Source organism: Pristiophorus japonicus, chromosome 11, assembly GCF_044704955.1.
Source record: "Pristiophorus japonicus isolate sPriJap1 chromosome 11, sPriJap1.hap1, whole genome shotgun sequence".
Classification (NCBI taxonomy): Eukaryota; Metazoa; Chordata; class Chondrichthyes; family Pristiophoridae; genus Pristiophorus; species Pristiophorus japonicus.
Window position 1 is genome coordinate 11,527,500 of NC_091987.1, and position 16,894 is coordinate 11,544,393.

Here is a 16,894-nt window from a genome sequence, read left to right on the forward strand (position 1 = left end):
GGCACTGCCCCATACCAAAACCATAAAGCATCCCTGCAATGCCCAGCCTATTCCTTTCACACTCATCACCATTGCGGGGAGTACCCTTATGTCTGGCCATTCACTACAACTCACTAAGCCACTTCCAAAGGTGCCCACAAATCTATTCAAGAATGCAAAATCCTGAAACTCAAGATTTCAATGTTTAACAATACATCAACATTAAATATACATGAACATTGGCTAAAGGACCCAATTGCTTACCCTTGTGTGTTGTTAGTTAGTATGATTGGACAAGGCGAGATTGAGGGGTGGCTAGTGAGATGGGGAAGTGATAATGTAGCTAGAGAGATGGGTAGAGGTGCAAGGTAAGTTGGTGTGAATAAGGATGTGCCGGGGTAGAGTAGGGAAGGCAGAGTGATGGGGATGTGATGAGAGGCACAGCAAGGATGAGGTTGAGTGTGGTTTTGCAGTAACATTTCGTAATCTGCTGAGATCATTGAAAGGTTTGTGCCACTACAGCCTGGTCCTCCTGACCACATCCCTGCTTGTGCCCTCCTGTGCAATGTGTAACCAGGCCGTGTTGGTGTCCTGGGGAGGTCCCTTCCACCCTGCAAGCTGTGACTCCCTCCATAAGCACCTGGAGGGAGTGATGGAGAGCCTGGGTGCAGCCGTGCACCACTGTGCAGTTTTGTCAGTCTTTGCAGCAGCTCAATGCTGCAGAACACTGACAGCGCAACTGTCAAAACCATTGTGGGCATGGTCCCTTTAAGGAAAGCAGCTGATGATGCATCATCAATTGACATCATCAGACCCGCTTCCTTTTAATTGGCCAGGAAGCCCACAGGGCTTAACAAGCCCCACCATGGGAAGATTCTGGAGAGAGACCTGGTTCGAGTCGTGGAGCGGGCTTTCAACACGCCACCTACCCCGGCTGCATCGATCCTGCTGGGTGTGGAGAAATCGCGGCCTTTGTGTCGTATTTGACCCTGAGATGAGCTAGCGACCACATACCCACACCATCACTAACAGCGCCTATTTCAACCTCCATAACATCGCCCAACACCACCCTTGCCTCAACTCATCTTCTGCTGAAACCTTTATCATTACCTTTGTTACCTCTCGATTTAACTATTCCAAAGCACTCCTTGCCAGCCTCCCAGCTTCCACACTCCATAAACCTAAGCTCATCCAAACTCGGCTGCCCGTATCCCCACTCGCACCAGGTCCCGGCTCACCCATCTCCCCTGTGCTCACTGACCTACATTGGTTCCCAGTTAAGCAACGCCTCAATTTTAAAATTCTCATCCTTGCTTTCAAGTCCATCTATGGTCTCATCCGTTCCCTATCTCTGTAACTTCCTCCAGCCCCACAACTCTCCAGGATCTCTGCACTCCTCCAATTCTGGCCTCTTGAGCATCCCCGATTTTAATCACTCCACCATTGGTGGCCGTACCTTCAGCTGCCTTGGCCCTAAGCTCTGGAATTCCCTCTCTAAACCACTTGTCCTCTCTACCAATCTTTCCTCCTTTAAGACTGTGATATCTTCTCTATGACCTCACAAACACACAGGCTCTAAGATTAGCTGATAACTTCAGGAACCTGTCAGGTGACCTGTTCCCTCTTTACTGTTGTGAACAGCAATGGCTACATTACCACAGTAGTCCACTGGGTGGAGCTATATAGATATTACAAAGACGCTCCTTAAAATGTACTTCTTTGTCCAAGCTTTTGGTCATCTGCCCTAACATCTCCTTTGTGGCTCTGTGTCACATTTTGCCACATAATGCTCCTGTGCAGCGCTTTGGGACGTTTTACTATGTTAAAGGCGCTATATAAATGCAAGTTGTTGTTGTAGGTGGTGGAGAGGCATTGTGGAGTTAGGAGGTTAACCGAACTTGGTACCTTTGGGTCTGTGTGCTTCGGTTAGCTGATGCCTTTAGCAAGTGAGTTTCTCAGAGTGCGCTGGCTCCTGGTTTCTGACGGAGATTTACAATCGGAAGAGTTAGCGTTGCTCACAGGTTGTTTTATTGGAAACCGATGCAGCCTAATGTTATTGAGAAATAATGGTGTCTGCTTTCAGTTATGTATTGATATGTGTATCTTCCTGGTACCTTAAATGTAATGTAAGCATAATGCTACACCACAGAGGGTGCTGTGGTGGGAAACCTGGAAGTACCTGCAACAGGCACTATATAAGGCTGACCACCACATCTGAGAGGCACTCTGGAGCTGAACAATAAAGGACGAAGGTCACAGCAGTTAGATTTACACCAGACCGTGTGGAGTCAGTGATTTGTGTGCTACAGACACCACACTTTTCATCTCCTCCAACCCCCCTGACACCAAGGACAACACAGCAAACACCCGCTAATGTAATGCAAACAAAGCCATTAAACAAAAAGGCATCATTTTGTCACTAACAAATGCAAGCATTCGATTTTCATTCTGGGAGAACATTTGAGTCCTTATTACCTAAGGAATCGGACCACAATTTGCTTTGCTTTCGTCTTGTACAAATCAATTTGATGGTGTGCATTATTAATCGGTGTTCACATCCTCCACCACTCGCTTGGGACTGCAACTATGGGGAACCGACTCAAATTTGCTTTCCCAAGCAAGTTATCATCATGTTCAGCTCTGTGCTGTAAGACACACGAGATGGAGACCTGATCCGAAAGACTCTTAAAGGGAGATTAAGCACTTGGGACAATTCCCAGGCTGTTGAATTTCATACTGCTCCGAAACTAAATGTGAACACTCTGGCCAAAGTCCAGAACCAGTCCCTTTGGCACACAAATCCATAAGAGAAGTAGGTCTCAGCAAAGAACAAGTTTTGAATTGCACTGTGTCAGCCATGGCTTAGTGGATAGCTCTCTCACCTCTGGGGCCAAAGGTTGTGGGTTCAAGTCCCACTCCAGGGACTACAGCACATTAAAAAAAATCTAGGCTGATACACTGGTGCAGTACTTAGGGAGAGCTGCATTGTCAGAGGTGCTGTCTTTTGGATGAGATGTTAAACCGAGTCTGTTCTCTCAGTTGGATACAAAAGATCCCATGACACTGTTCTGAAGAAGAGCAGGGGAGTTTATCCCTGGTGTCCTGGCCAATATTTATCCCTCAATTCACACAACAAAGAACAGATTATCTTATCTTTAACACATTGCTGTTTGTGGGAGCTTGCTGTGTGTAAGTTGGCTGCTGCATTTCCTGCATTACAACAGTGACTACACTCCAAAAGTACTTCATTGGCTGTAAAGCACTTTGAGGCGTCTGATGGTTGTGTAAGGCACGAACTATATAAAGGAAAGTCTTTCTTTTTAAACTGTCCAAATAATATTACAGTATATAAATCCCTTCAAGGCTGATGCTTCCATTAGAGTAATAAACAATTTAAATGCAATGTAACTATGTATGCACTAATATTTGTACAATACTTCAAAGAACTAAATGGTGTGTTTTCCTGTTTTGCTCCAAAAATGTCAGTTCCATTGTTGTTTATCTTTAGCAACAAGCAATTAAACTGCTGGCTGCTCGCAATTCTACATCGGGGGGATTCAGACCACACAAATATCAAAATAAAATTGTCAGAAAGCACCCAAACACAATACACCTGTAATAATCGTAGTTCTATATCTCTCAAGTAGCTAACAATGAGCTGTATGATTGGGAGCAGTACAATCTGGGGCTGCCATTCGGTCCTGCGATCGGGAGCTGTACAACTAGGATCCATCGATGGGAGCAGTATAACTACGGATCCATCATTGGGAGCAGTATAACTAGGGGCCATCATTGGGAGCAGTATAACTAGGGGACATCATTGGAAGCAGTATAACTAGGGTCCATCATTGGGAGCAGTATAACTAGGGGCCATCATTGGAAGCAGTATAACTGGGGTCCATCATTGGGAGCAGTATAACTAGGGTCCATCATTGGGAGCAGTATAACTAAGGTCCAGGATTGGAAGCAGTATAACTAGGGTCCATCATTGGGAGCAGTATAACTAGGGTCCATCATTGGGAGCAGTATAACTAGGGTCCATCATTGGGAGCAGTATAGCTAGGGTCCATCATTGGAAGCAGTATAACTAGGGTTCATCATTGGGAGCAGTATAACTAGGGGCCATCAATGGGAGCAGTATAACTAAGGTCCATCATTGGGAGCAGTATAACTAGGGTCCATCATTGGAAGCAGTATATCTGAGGTCCATCATTGGAAGCAGTATAACTAGGGTCCATCATTGGAAGCAGTATAACTGAGGTCCATCATTGGGAGCAGTATAACTAGGATCCATCATTGGAAGCAGTATAACTAGGGGCTATCATTGGAATCAGTATAACTAGGGTTCATCATTGGGAGCAGTATAACTAGGATCCATCATTGGGAGAAGTATAACTCGGGTCCATCATTGGAAGCAGTATAACGAGGGGCCATCATTGGGAGCAGTATAACGAGGGGCCATCATTGGTAGCAGTATAACTAGGGTCCATCATTGGGAGCAGTATAACTAGGGTCCATCATTGGAAACAGTATAACTAGGGTCCATCATTGGGAGTAGTATAACTAGGGTCCATCATTGGAAGCAGTATAACTGAGGTCCATCATTGGGAGCAGTGTAACTAGGGACCATCATTGGGAGCAGTATAACTAGGGTCCATCATTGGGAGCAGTATAACTAGGATCCATCATTGGAAGCAGTATAACTAGGGGCCATCATTGGAAGCAGTATAACTTGGGGCCATCATTGGAAGCAGTATAACTAGGATCCATCATTGGAAGCAGTATAACTAGGGGCCATCATTGGAAGCAGTATAACTGAGGTCCATCATTGGGAGCAGTATAACTAGGATCCATCATTGGGAGCAGTATAACTAGGGGCCATCATTGGGAGCAGTATAACTAGGGTCCATCATTGGAAGCAGCATAACTAGGGTCCATCATTGGGGGAAGTATAACTAGGCTCCATCATTGGGAGCAGTATAACTAGGGGCCATCATTGGGAGCAGTATAACTAGGGGCCATCATTGGAAGCAGTGTAACTAGGGGCTATCATTTGAAGCAGTATAACTAGGGTCCATCATTGGGAGCAGTATAACTAGGGTCCATCATTGGGAGAAGTATAACTAGGTTCCATCATTGGGAGCAGTATAACTAGGGGTCATCATTGGAAGCAGTGTAACTAGGGGCTATCATTTGAAGCAGTATAACTAGGGTCCATCATTGAGAGCAGTATAACTAGGGTCCATCATTGGGAGAAGTATAACTAGGTTCCATCATTGGGAGCAGTATAACTAGGGTCCATCATTGGGAGCAGTATAACTAGGGTCGATCATTGGGAGAAGTATAACTAGGTTCCATCATTGGGAGCAGTATAACTAGGGTCCATCATTGGGAGCAGTATAACTAGGGTCCACGATTGGAAGCAGTATAACTAGGATCCATCATTGGGAGCAGTATAACTAGGATCCACGATTGGAAGCAGTATAACTAGGCTCCATCATTGGGAGCAGTATAACTAGGGTCCATCATTGGGAGCAGTATAACTAGGGTCCACGATTGGAAGCAGTATAACTCGGGTCCATCATTGGGAGCAGTATAACTAGGGTCCATCATTGGGAGCAGTATAAGTAGGGTCCATCATTGGGAGCAGTATAACTAGGATCCATCATTTGGAGCAGTACAGCTATGGGCCATCATTGGGAGCAGTATAACTAGGATCCATCATTGGGAGCAGTACAGCTATGGGCCATCATTGGGAGAAGTATAACTAGGATCCATCATTGGGAGCAGTATAACTAGGGGCCATTATTGCGAGCAGTATAACTAGGGTCCATCATTGGGAGCAGTATAACTAGGGTCCATCATTGGGAGCAGTATAGCTAGGGTCCATCATTGGAAGCAGTATAACTAGGGTTCATCATTGGGAGCAGTATAACTAGGGGCCATCAATGGGAGCAGTATAACTAAGGTCCATCATTGGGAGCAGTATAACTAGTGTCCATCATTGGAAGCAGTATATCTGAGGTCCATCATTGGAAGCAGTATAACTAGGATCCATCATTGGGAGCAGTATAACTAGGGTCCATCATTGGGAGCAGTATATATAGGGTCCATCATTGGGAGCAGTATAACTAGGATCCATCATTGGAAGCAGTATAACTAGGATCTATCATTGGGAGCAGTATAACTAGAGTCTATCATTGGGAGCAGTATAACTAGGATCCATCATTGGGAGCAGTATAACTAGGGTTTATCATTGGGAGCAGTATAACTAGGGGCTATCATTTGGAGCAGTATAACTACAGTCTATCATTGGGAGTAGTATAACTAGGGTCCATCATTGGGAGCAGTATAACGAGGGGCATCATTGGGAGCAGTATAACTTGGGTCCATCTTTGGGAGCAGTATAACTAGGGTCCATCATTGGGAGCAGTGTAACTAGGGTCCATCAATGGGAGCAGTATAACTATAGGCCAGCATTGGGAGCAGTATAACTAGGGTCCATCAATGGGAGCAGTATAACTATAGGCCAGAATTGGGAGCAGTATAACTAGGGTCCATCAATGGGAGCAGTATAACTAGAGGCCAGCATTGGGAGCAGTACAGCCAGGGTCTGCCTGTTGGAATAATGCATTCAAGGGTTGTCAGCAGAAGCAGGATTTTGTTAAATTGAGACTTGCAGTGGGATTAGACCAGTTTGGGTTGGTGTTGGTTGTGGGTCTGGGTGAATTTGCGTTGGGATTAGGTCATCTTGGGTTGGGTCAGTTTGTTTTGTGGATGGCTGAGGGATCGGGTGAGTTTGGGTTGGGGTTAGTTGTGGGAATGGGAAAGTTTGGGTTGGGGTTAGTTGTGGGATTGGGAAAGTTTGGGTTGGTGTTGGTTCTGGGATTGGGTGAGTTTGGGTTGGGATTGCCAATGGAACTCACATCAGATTTGTCAGCAGCAGTCAGTTTGGGTCATAGCTTCTCCTGGGGGTTGGGTTTATGAAAGCAACATTATCCCAATATCCCATTAATTATTTTACATCCGATTCTTTAATGTGACTAAATTCCATTCTAATTGAAAGCTCACAACTCAATTCTCTTTTCTGTTCACTCCCTGAGATAAGGCTGCCTGATTTTATCATGCTTAGCTTATAACATTTCTTGCTTATGCCTCAGAAATTAATAGGTTTCCCCTTGCTTTACATCCAAAGGATTATTTTTATCTTTGCTTTGTAGGCACTGTTGTTATCTAGACAAATGCGGCAAACAATTTGCACACTGCAAGGTCCCACAAAAGTAAATCTTTATTCATTCATGGGATGTGGGTGTCGCTGGTAAGGCCAGCATTATTTGCCCTTCCCGAATTGCCCTTGAGAAGATGGTGGTGAGCCTTCTTGACAACTGAGAGGCTCGCTAGTCCATTTCAGAGGGCAGTTTAGCGTCAACCATGTTGCTGTGGGTCTGGAGTCACATATAGGCCAGACCAGGTAAGGACAGCAGATTTCCTTCCTTAAAGAACATTAGTGAACCAGATGGGTTTTTACAACAATCTAGTAGTTTCATGGTCACCATTGGTGTTACTAAACTTTTATTCCAGATTTATTGAATTAATTGAATTTAAATTCCCCTGCTGCTGTGGTGGGATTTGAACTCATGTCTCCGGATCACCCTCTGGATTAATTAGTCCAGTAACTATGCGACTATGATGACCTTTTATGGTAGTGTTAGTTGAGGGCCTAGGGGCAGCATGGGCCCAGCCCACACTGCGATATGTGTGCACGCTAGGTCTGTGCAGCAGAGCTGGTCTCCAGTTGTCTTGGTTAATCCTTGCCACTGGACCAAGACCTAGCTCCGTCAAGCCCGTGTGGTGGCTGGTGTGCAACGGCCACCACACCTTAAAAAAAATCCACGCACAGGCATCTTCCACCCTTCAAGATTTAATTCGGGACCTGGAATTTTAGGTCCTTCATTGAAACACCTGTGAACTTTTTAACATGGAAGCAAGTCATCCTCGATTCGAGGGACTGCCTATGTTGTTGATGATGATGATGATGATGGTTGAGGGTAGAATATTGGCCGAGACACTGGGGAGAACTCCCTTCCTCTTCTTTGAATAGTACCATGGGTACATGGGTTCATCTGAACAGGCAGATAGGACCTCAGTATTCCCTCAGTACTGCACTGAGATATCAGCCTAGATTACATACTCATTACCTGGAATGGTGCTTGAACTGATCGTCTTCTCTCACTTAGACATGCGAATATCACCAGCCACACTAACAACTTTAAATGCCTTCTATTCCTTTTTATGCAATCTTTGTAAGAAAGGAAGAGCGTGCATTTATATCGTGCCTTTTGTAACCTCAGAATATTCCAAAGCTTATAACCAACTAAGTACTATTGAAAAAGAAATAAAGGAAGACTTGCATTTATATAACACTTTTAATGACATCTCAGAGCACCTTCCAGCCAATGCAATAATTTTTGAAGATTGGTCATTGTTGTAATGTATGAAATTCTGTAATCAGTTTGCGCAAACTGCAATGTGATAATGACCAGATAATTTTAGGCGTTCATTGAGCGATAAATATTGGCCGGGACACCAGGGAGAACTCTCCCGCTCTTCTTGACGGTTACCGTTTGCAAACTACAGTTGAGCCCGGCACCAAGCTGCTTGTCAAGGGGAGGCCATTTGCCAAGCAGACACTAGTGCAGTTCTCCAAAATTGTAGCTTCTTCTTCAAATAGTGCGGTGGGATAATTTACGTGCACCTGAGAGTTTAACGTCTCATCCGAAAGGTAGCCCCTCCGACAGTGCAGCGCTGCCTCAGCACTACACTGGAGTGTCAGCCAGGATTACGTGCTGAAGTTCCTGGAGTGGGACTTGAACCTATATGACTTTCTGACTCAGGGGCAAGTGTGCTATCCACTCACCATCATAGACAGCTACTCGAAATCGAGAATGACTTGCTTCCACTCTAAAAGTGAGTTCTCAGGTGACTGAACAGTCCAATACGGGAATTACAGTCTCTGTCACAGGTGGGACAGACAGTGATTGGAGGAAAGGGTGGGTGGGACTGGTTTGCCGCACGCTTCTTCCGCTGCCTGCGCCTGTTTTCTGCATGCTCTCGGCGACGAGACTCGAGGTGCTCAGTGCCCTCCCGGATGCTCTTCCTCCACTTAGGGTGGTCTTTGGCCAGGGACTCCCAGGTGTCGGTGGGGATGTTGCATTTTATCAAGGAGGCTTTGAGGGTGTCCTTGAAACGTTTCCTCTGCCCTCCTGGGGCTCGCTTGCTGTGAAGGAGTTCTGTGTAGAGCGCTTGCTTTGGGAGTTTCGTGTCGGGCATGTGGACAATGTGGCTTGCCCAATGGAGCTGGTCAAGTGTGGTCAGTGCTTCGATGCTGGACTAAGGCTGACACCTTAGAACACTGTAATGGTACTTGAGGGCAAGAAGCTAGTGGATGATATCCCACTAAACATTCAGACATGAGTGATGTGCAGAGCACAGATATAAGAATTAGAAGGGAAATACATTGTGTGTTTACATTTTTTTAGGAATTGTTTTCATATTGATCAAATGAATGGGTGTTAGTGGTGAGGTCTTCTGAGGGAAAAGCGGATAAATATTTTAAAACAGTGGAAGATACAAGGCTATGGAGAGAGAGAGAGAAAAGAGCATCTTAATTCATTTTAGAAGTTGACAATAGAGAAAGAGGCAATTTGGTCCCTTGTGTCTGTGTCGGCTTGCTGCCAGAGTAATCTAAAATTAATCAGGTTAATGGGATTCCACTCTTTGACGATTTAAGACTTTGGGCATTCACTTTCAGTAGCAAGCACTCCAACATTAGGTGCTATCCAGGCTCTTAATGTACCTTAAACCCAGCCTCAAAAGGTATTATTTGACATAGCTGACACTGAGGGTCTGTAGTATGGAGGAGAGCATTGGGCTGAGCAGTAAGTCCATTGTGCCTCGGACTATTTCCCACCCCACCCCTCGCCCTTTCTTTCACTCCACTCCATTGCGTTGCTTCAGTTCCCCTGTATGATGGGGGAGGGACCACAGGATATCTTTAAATGTGGCAGGTAAGCATAGGAAGATCATCCCTAACCCACTCTCAATTGGTGGACTACCAATAGCCCATTGGTTCAACACGTTTCCCATGCGACAGAAGTACATCATTCTACCACAGATAGCCTTCAAAGTTGATGTAACTCAAAAGAGCAGACACTGATTTATATTTTATTGGTTTTATATGTCTTTGCTTTTTAGATACCCTGTTCAGGAGTCTAGGCCTTGGGGCGGTTGTTGGTCTCGGCGCTGCCGCTCTCTTGTTAATCCTCGTTATCACTGATGTTAGCTGCTTCTTCACAAAACAGTGTGGATTGTTGATGTGTATCACCACAAGGATTTGTGGGAAAAAGAACGGGTCAAGCACCAAAACCAAGGACGCTGAAGAAGGCAAAGCAGCTTATTTGTAAGTACAAGTGGAAGTGGTGCATGTGGCATGGTGCATGTGGCATGAGCAGGACTCACCGTGAGAGCCCTATTGAAGAGAGGCTTATTATCAGGGTCCCTATTAAAGAGAGACTCACCATCAAGGCCCCTATTAAAGGGAGAGTCTCACCATCAGGGTCCCTATTAGTGGGAGTGTCTCACCATCAGGGTCCCTATTAAAGGGAGTGTTTCACCATCAGGGTCCCTATTAAAGGGAGTGTTTCACCATCAGGGTTCCTATTAAAGGGAGTGTCTCACCATCAGGGCCACTATTAAAGGGAGTGTCTCACCATCAGGGTCCCTATTAAAGGGAGTGTCTCACCATCAGGGTCCCTATTAAAGGGAGTGTCTCACCATCAGGGCCACTATTAAAGGGAGTGTCTCACCATCAGGGTCCCTATTAAAGGGAGTGTCTCACCATTAGGGTCCCTATTAAAGGGAGTGTCCCATCATCAGGGCCACTATTAAAGAAAAAGGATCACCTAAGGATCCCAGTTAAAGAATCTCAACATCAGGGCTCTCACTTAAGGGGAGTCTTAACATCAGGGCCCCATTAATGAAAGTTTGATGATCAGACTCTAATTAAGGATGCTCTCAATATCGGGACCCCAGTTGGAGACACACTCGCACCAGCAGGGCCCATGGTGAAGAGAGGAGAGTGCATTTTATTTTTGCCTAAGCTTGGAGAATTGGCATTCTCCTGACACAAGGTGGAGGTGGAAGGGGTGCTGACAATGTTGGGGCTCTGCCCCCTTGCACTGCCCTGGAATTTCCTGCACTTTCTCAGGATATGTAACTAGTCCCATTCCTCCCAAGAACAGTTATTTATTCTGGTTCCCATTCTGACTGATAACACTATACAAAGGCAAGCAAAGGCAGGTGTTGCAATAACAAAGCACACTTAAGCTGTGTTACAGAATCTCCTCTGATTATTTGGACTTATCTCCTGGCATCTCTGGACTGTAGGTTATTACAGGCATCTCACCTGTACACCAGGGATTGAAGATCTATTATTGTTGATGGGACAGTAAATAATGTCTCTCAGGACTCAAATACCAGACGTGCTATGGTTCCAAAATTTATGGAGTTTACTCTGTTGCACTGCGGAGGATAACAAATGTGCAATTATGCTAATGAGCAGTAAAATGCATGAATAAATTTGGTTAATTAGGTATTTGACTTTTTCCTCACAATTCAAAAACTGTTAAATCAAATCTTTAGTAAACTCATTGGTCAAGCTGTGCTGAAGAACATATTAATGAAGTTTTCAAATTAGATTAATTGTAAATTAGGCTTTCTGTTATTAAAATGCCGGTTAAACAGGGAAAGTATCACAACATTAACAGAAATAGACACTGGATCCCTGCTAAATTATTTGGTAAGCCCAGTTCTCAGAGTATAACTGAGCTCTACAAATCATGAAAATCCCAGGTCTGATTCACAGATCTCCATCATAGCAATAAGTGGCAAGTAACATTGCACCAGACAAGTGCCAGGCAATGACCATCTCATGCAATCTCCATCGCCACTGCCCTTTGACACTCAATAGCATTACCATCGTCAAATCCCCAGCATCAACATCTTGGGGGTCACCATTGACCAGAAACTTGACTGGACCAACCACATAAAAACTGTGGCAACAAGAGGCTGGGTATTCTGCAGCGAGTGTCTCACCTGCTGACTCCCCAAAGCCTTTCCACCATCTACAAGGCACAAGTCAGGAGTGTGATAGAATACTCATCGCCAAGAGTATGCAAAAATCAAGTGCAGACAGCGCAAAGAGCGTGTGTCAAATCTGTCCCACCCTCCCTTACCCTCAACAACTATCTGTTCCACCTGTGACAGGGACTGTGGTTCTCATATTGGACCGTTCAACCACCTAAGGACTAATTTTAAGAGTGGAAGCAAGTCTTCCTCGATTCTGAGAGACTGCCTATGATGATGATGAGTTATACTCGCCACTTGCCTGGATGAGTGCAGCTCCAACACTTAAGGAGCTCGACACCATCCAGCACAAACCTGCCCGCCTGATTGGCCCTCCATCCACCACCTTCAACATTCACTCCCTCCATCACTGACGTACCGTAGCTGCAGTGTGTACCGTCTACAAGATGCACTGCAGCAATTCACCAAGGCTTCTTCGGCAGCACCTCCCAAACCCGCGACCTCTACCACCTAGAAGGACAAAGGGCAGCAGGCGCATGGGAGCACCACCACCTCCACGTTCCCCTCTCAGTCAGGGGGAAGTGAAAATACAGCATGGTTTCCTGCTCTTTATCATTATCCATTAACCCTGTTGAAAGAAAGCATCAAGGCCAGGTGTACTGCTCATCCGCAGTGGACAGACTTAGAAGCAAATTGAGAACAGTCCCTGATCTATGTGCCTCACCTATTTGCTGGGCCATCAGGGAAGCCGTGATTGTTCTGTGTTTGTCGGTTCCTCCTCCCAGACTTTTCGAGTCATGCTGGGCTATGATTCCACAGTTGCTGGCTTCACTTTAAGTTTGAGCCTCGACATTAAGTTTTGGCAAACTTTTCAACCAATGAGGAGGAAATTGAACCTAAGCCTAATAACCAGAACCCGATGGAACCCTGTCCCAGCAGGGAGATGTTGATAGAAGATCGGCGAAGAAAATGGGTGGAGGGGAAAAAAAGACTTAGGCCATCAGATAATATGAAGGGGAGATTAAAAAAAATGGAAACTACCTGGATGTTACCCAGCAGCAAATTGGAATATAACTCTGGCAGAAGATTATATAACTGTAACCTGGTTAGGAATTCACAACACAACACCAAACCCTGTCAAAGGCAATGAAGGTGACCAAGGCAATGAAAAATGAAGCTGCAAAGCAGAGCTTTTCGGAAATTGCTAAAACAGCATGGAACATAGACAAAAAGTGAAGGGTCAATAGCGGAAGTGAATAAGTTGTTATGTTGTGAACTCAATTGGAAGCAACATGACATGTCAGCATTGTAAGAGCGAGGTCAACTGAGTGTGAATGTTTACTGTTAATAATTGTTTCCTTATTCAACATGTTAGGGAAAGAACTAGAGAGGACAATTTATTAGATTTGGCACTAAGTAGTGATAAGGAGTATATAGCTAATCGTCATAGACAGTCCCTTGAAATCGAGGAAGACTTGCTTCCACTCTAAAAGTGAGTTCTCAGGTGACTGTACAGTCCAATACGGGAATTACAGTCTCTGTCACAGGTGGGACAGACAGTGGTTGAAGGAAAGGGTGGGTGGGGAGTCTGGTTTGCCGCATGCTCCTTCCGCTGCCTGCGCTTGTTTTCTGCATGCTCTCGGCGACAAGACTCGAGGGGCTCAGTGCCCAATAGAGAATCAGAGTTTATAGCTGTTAAGCCCTGACTCTAATGTACTGACTTACACAAGACACATGCTGAAGTCAAGGTCACTCAGGACCTGAACCTTTAATTCCAGCTCTCCAGTGCTGCACTTGCCTGAGACCTCCCTTTATATACCTCAGTGGGACAGGTATGGAGTGTCTCCTGCAAGTGCACCCCTGGTGGTCAGGTATGTTTATTGTTACAGGTCATATCCAGTTACAGTCATGTATAGTATGGTAAGATACAGTTATATACAGTAATGTGAGATACATGACATCACCCTCCCCCAAGGTCTTATTGCCTTTATAGATTCAGTCTCTCAGGTGGTCTGCGCTCTCGCGTGGAGCGTCTTAGTTGTGGTTCAGTTGTTTGCCTTGGTGCCTGTTTTTCGTTTGGTGTGATTGCTGGTATCTCGCCTGGGCTGTCTGCTGAGACTGCCCTTTCCTTAGGTTGTTCCACCTGTCTGTCCACCAGGTGTGGTGTGAGTTCCACATTGTAGTCTGCCTCTGGTTCTTCAGTGTTATCAGTGAATCTACTTTTTACTTGGTCTACATGCCTCTGGCAGGTTTGGCCATTATCCATTTGTACAACCTGTAGCCTGTTTCCCTCTTTGTCTGTTACTGTCCCTGCAAGCCATTCGGGACACAGGCCATAGTTTAGCACGAACACTTTGTCCCCTATCTCATTCCACCTCCCCCTCGAATTTCGGTCATGGTACTCAGTTAGCTTTTGACGCTTAGCCTCAACAATTTCATGCATGTCTGCGAGGATTAACGAGAGCCTGGTCTTTAAGGTTCGTTTCATCAATAGTTGCGCGGGGGAAACCCCAGTCAATGAATGCGGACAAGATCTGTATGCCAGCAGCAGTCACGACAGGCGGCTCTGCAGCGTGGGACCTTGGATTCTGAGCATGCCTTGTTTAATGATCTGCACTGCTCGCTCCACCTGGCCATTGGAGGCCGGCTTGAAAGGTGCTGTCTTAACGTGATTTATACTGTGGTCTGGTGGGCCAGGGCCAGGGGCTTAGGGGGGCCTCCCTGGGTGCATTACTGAGTTGGGCACAAATGGTACACCGACGGACGCAGAGCTCCAAGTCCGCGTCAATGCCAGGCCACCAGACATGAGATCTGGCTATGGCCTTCATAAGAACGATCCCCGGGTGCTCGCGATGGAGCTCCCGGACAAACACCTCCCTGCCTCGTAAGGGCATAACTACTCGGCTGTCCCACATCAGGCAGTCTGCCTGTAGTGAGAGTTCAAGCATGCGCCTATGGAAAGGTTTGACCTCCTCGGGGCAGGTATCGCGAGCCTCTGCCCAGTCACCGGTTAAAACGCAACTTTTAACTAGAGATAAGGTGGGGTCACTGGTCGTCCAGGCTCTGATTTGGCGAGCCGTCATGGGCGAACTTGTGGATTCAATGGCATTGATTGCCATGACCATCTCACAGTCCTGTTCGTCGGACCCTTCTGTGGTCGCCAGGGGTAGCCTGCTAAGCGCGTCGGCACAGTTGTCTGTGCCTGGTCTGTGCCTTATCGTGTAGTCGTAAGCCGCCAGCATGAGTGCCCACCGCTGAATGCGCGCTGAGGCATTGGCGTTGATTGCCTTGCACTCGGATAGTAGGGATGTGAGGGGTTTGTGGTCGGTTTCTAACGCAAACTTGGCCCCGAAAAGGTATTGGTGCATATTTTTGTCACCGTACACGCACGCGAGCTCCTCCTTCTCAACCATACCGTACCCGCGCTCCACCCGCGAAAGTGACCTGGAGGCATAAGCAACGGGCTGCAATTTACCCGCATCATTGACATACTGTAAAACGCACCCGACCCCGTACGCTGACGCATCACACGTAAGGACTAACTTTTTACCTGGGTCAAAAAAGGCTAAAACACTGTTGGAACATAGAAGGTTGCGTGCCTTATTGAAGTCGCGTTCTTGGGCGTCCCCCCAAAACCAATCGCACCCCTTTCTGAGTAGCACGTGGAGAGGCTCCAGCAGCGTGCTCAAGATCTGCATAAAGTTCCCAAAGTAATTGAGTAGCCCGAGAAAGGCGCGCAGTTCCGAGACATTCCGGGGCCTGGGTGCCAGGCGAATCGCTTCGGTTTTGGATTCGGTTGGGCGGATTCCATCAGCGGCAATCCTTCTGCCCAAAAATTCAACCTCAGGCGCGAGAAACAGACACTTGGATTTCTTAACTCTTAGGCCTACCAGATCCAATCGACTTAGTATTTCCTCAAGATTGCGGAGATGAGAGTCGGTGTCCCTGCCCATCTTGAAACACAACCGTCCCCGGGATGGACTTGAGCAGACTCTCCATGTTGCGCTGGAATATAGCAGCTGCCGACCTGATGTCGAATGGGCATCGATTGTACATAAAAAGGCCACGATGTGTGTTGATGGTGGTGAGTAGCTTAGACTCTTCGGTCAGTTCTTGTGTCATATACGCAGATGTGAGGTCAAGTTTCGAGAAATGTTTTCCTCCAGCCAACGTGGCAAATAGGTCCTCCACTCTGGGCAGCGGGTATTGATCCTGTAGGGAGACTCTGCGAATTATAGACTTGTAATCCCCACAGATTCGCACGGATCCATCAGGCTTCATGACGGGGATGATGGGACTTGCCCAGTCGCTGAATTCCACGGGAGAAATTATGCCTTCCCGCAGAAGCTGGTCCAGTTCGTTTTCAATCTTTTCCCTCATCACATAAGGCACAACTCTAGCCTTGTGATGGACCGGTCTGGCATTCTGTGTGATGTAGATTCTAACTTTAGCCCCTTTGAAGGTGCCTACACCTGGCTGAAAGGGATGTTCAAAACGGCTTAGAATTGTTGAGCAGGAGGTCCGTTCCTCTGACGACATGGCGTGAACATCATCCCATTTCCAATTAAGTTCTGCTAGCCAGCTTCTCCCCAACAGGGCTGGGAGATCTCCGGGGACAATCCACAGGGGAAGTCGGTTCACCGTCCCTTTGTGTGTGACTGAGAGCATGGCGCTGCCAAGGACTGGGACGATTTCTTTAGTATAGGTCCTTAGTTTGGTGTCGACCTTTGTGAGTTTTAGTCTGTTGCTTTTGTGCGGCCACAGCTGTTCA

General features: G+C 46.4%; 1 protein-coding gene across 1 annotated transcript in view; it reads left to right on the plus strand.

The window, feature by feature from the left end:
- The window catches only part of LOC139275964 (neural cell adhesion molecule 2-like), a 540,891-nt gene that overhangs the window by 506,587 nt on the left and 17,410 nt on the right, over nucleotides 1–16,894 (plus strand). Inside the window, exon 13 of the mRNA XM_070893225.1 lies at nucleotides 10,234–10,438. Coding sequence (XP_070749326.1) covers nucleotides 10,234–10,438 — 205 coding nt within the window. The remainder of the gene's footprint in view (nucleotides 1–10,233; nucleotides 10,439–16,894) is intronic.